This window comes from Pundamilia nyererei, unplaced genomic scaffold, assembly GCF_000239375.1.
Source record: "Pundamilia nyererei isolate P.nyererei 1_Seehausen unplaced genomic scaffold, PunNye1.0 scaffold00006, whole genome shotgun sequence".
In the NCBI taxonomy this organism is placed as follows: Eukaryota; Metazoa; Chordata; class Actinopteri; order Cichliformes; family Cichlidae; genus Pundamilia; species Pundamilia nyererei.
Window position 1 is genome coordinate 829,300 of NW_005187407.1, and position 1,090 is coordinate 830,389.

General features: G+C 35.4%; 1 protein-coding gene across 1 annotated transcript in view; it reads left to right on the forward strand.

Annotated features, from left to right (window-relative positions):
* The window catches only part of LOC102193034 (macrophage-expressed gene 1 protein-like), a 10,334-nt gene extending 9,876 nt beyond the window's left edge, over positions 1–458 (forward strand). The window contains exon 3 of the mRNA XM_005722381.1: positions 2–458. Within this exon, the coding sequence (XP_005722438.1) occupies positions 2–360 (359 nt within the window). The 3' untranslated portion in view covers positions 361–458. The remainder of the gene's footprint in view (position 1) is intronic.
* The last annotated feature ends 632 nt before the right edge of the window (positions 459–1,090 follow it).

Genomic DNA, 1,090 nt, shown 5'->3' on the forward strand with positions numbered 1-1,090 from the left:
CTGCCTCCGTTCACCAAACCTCCACTTATCAGCATGCAAGCCACCAACACAGTGATGGTGATGACTGAAGGAGAAAACAGCTGGGTGAGAGTGGGCCAGACCAAGAAGTGGAAACTTGCCAAACCAGAAGAAATCAAGGAATTTATTCAAAATCTTCATCCTAAACTGAATCAGATGTCTAGTGGCGAAAAGGCAGGTGTAGCTTTTGGGGTGATCGGTATGATACTGCTGGTGGCCATAGTGGCAGTTTTCTTGGTGAAAAGAAGGAGGAGGATGTCAGGGTTTAGAACTATGAGAGGTTATGAGAAAATACCTGAAGAGGCTGAGATGGATACACAACAAGATGTAATAAGAACGTAATACCTTGATCAACTAGATACAAAGATTATAGTAATGTGACTCTATTGGTTGTTATGCTTCTTACAGCACTGAAACATGTTAAGAGCTTTTATTTTGGATCAGCCTTTTCAGTTTGTTTTTTTGTGTTTTGTACTCAAGAACTTTATACTGTTATTCTATAGCTCTGGAAAAATGTTTTGACTCTTTTCAAAAAAGAAGGTGAAGAGATTTTCAAAGTTAACAGTAAGCCCAACGGCTCCCCCTTGAGGTCAATATGCACATGCCATGTTTTATATTAATTCTATTTTTGCTCCAATAAAAGAACTTTGTGTATGATTTTCACACTGCTTGCAATAAACCGTGTATAATTCATAACCGAAGAACACTTTATTTGTAATTTCACAATGTCTAAATACAAAGTATATCATTATTTTTGTATTTAGATGCTGTTTGCATAATGTAGCAGTTACTAAGATCTATGAGATGGTTTTTTTTTAAAGTCGACTTAAGTGAGAGCTAGACTGGTTTTTAATTCATTTGAAAGTCTAACTCTAAGCCTTGTCTACAGTAATTGTCAAAAACTACTGTAGACATAAATCTGTGGCACCACACAGGATACAAATAATTGCCTGATAATTATTTGTATCCTAACTTTACTGTATTAAGAGCTAAAACCTCAAAAATGTCTGGAGTAATAAGTTATTTTAAGAAGTGTTTGTGGACTAAAAATCAAGAATGTGAGATACTATTT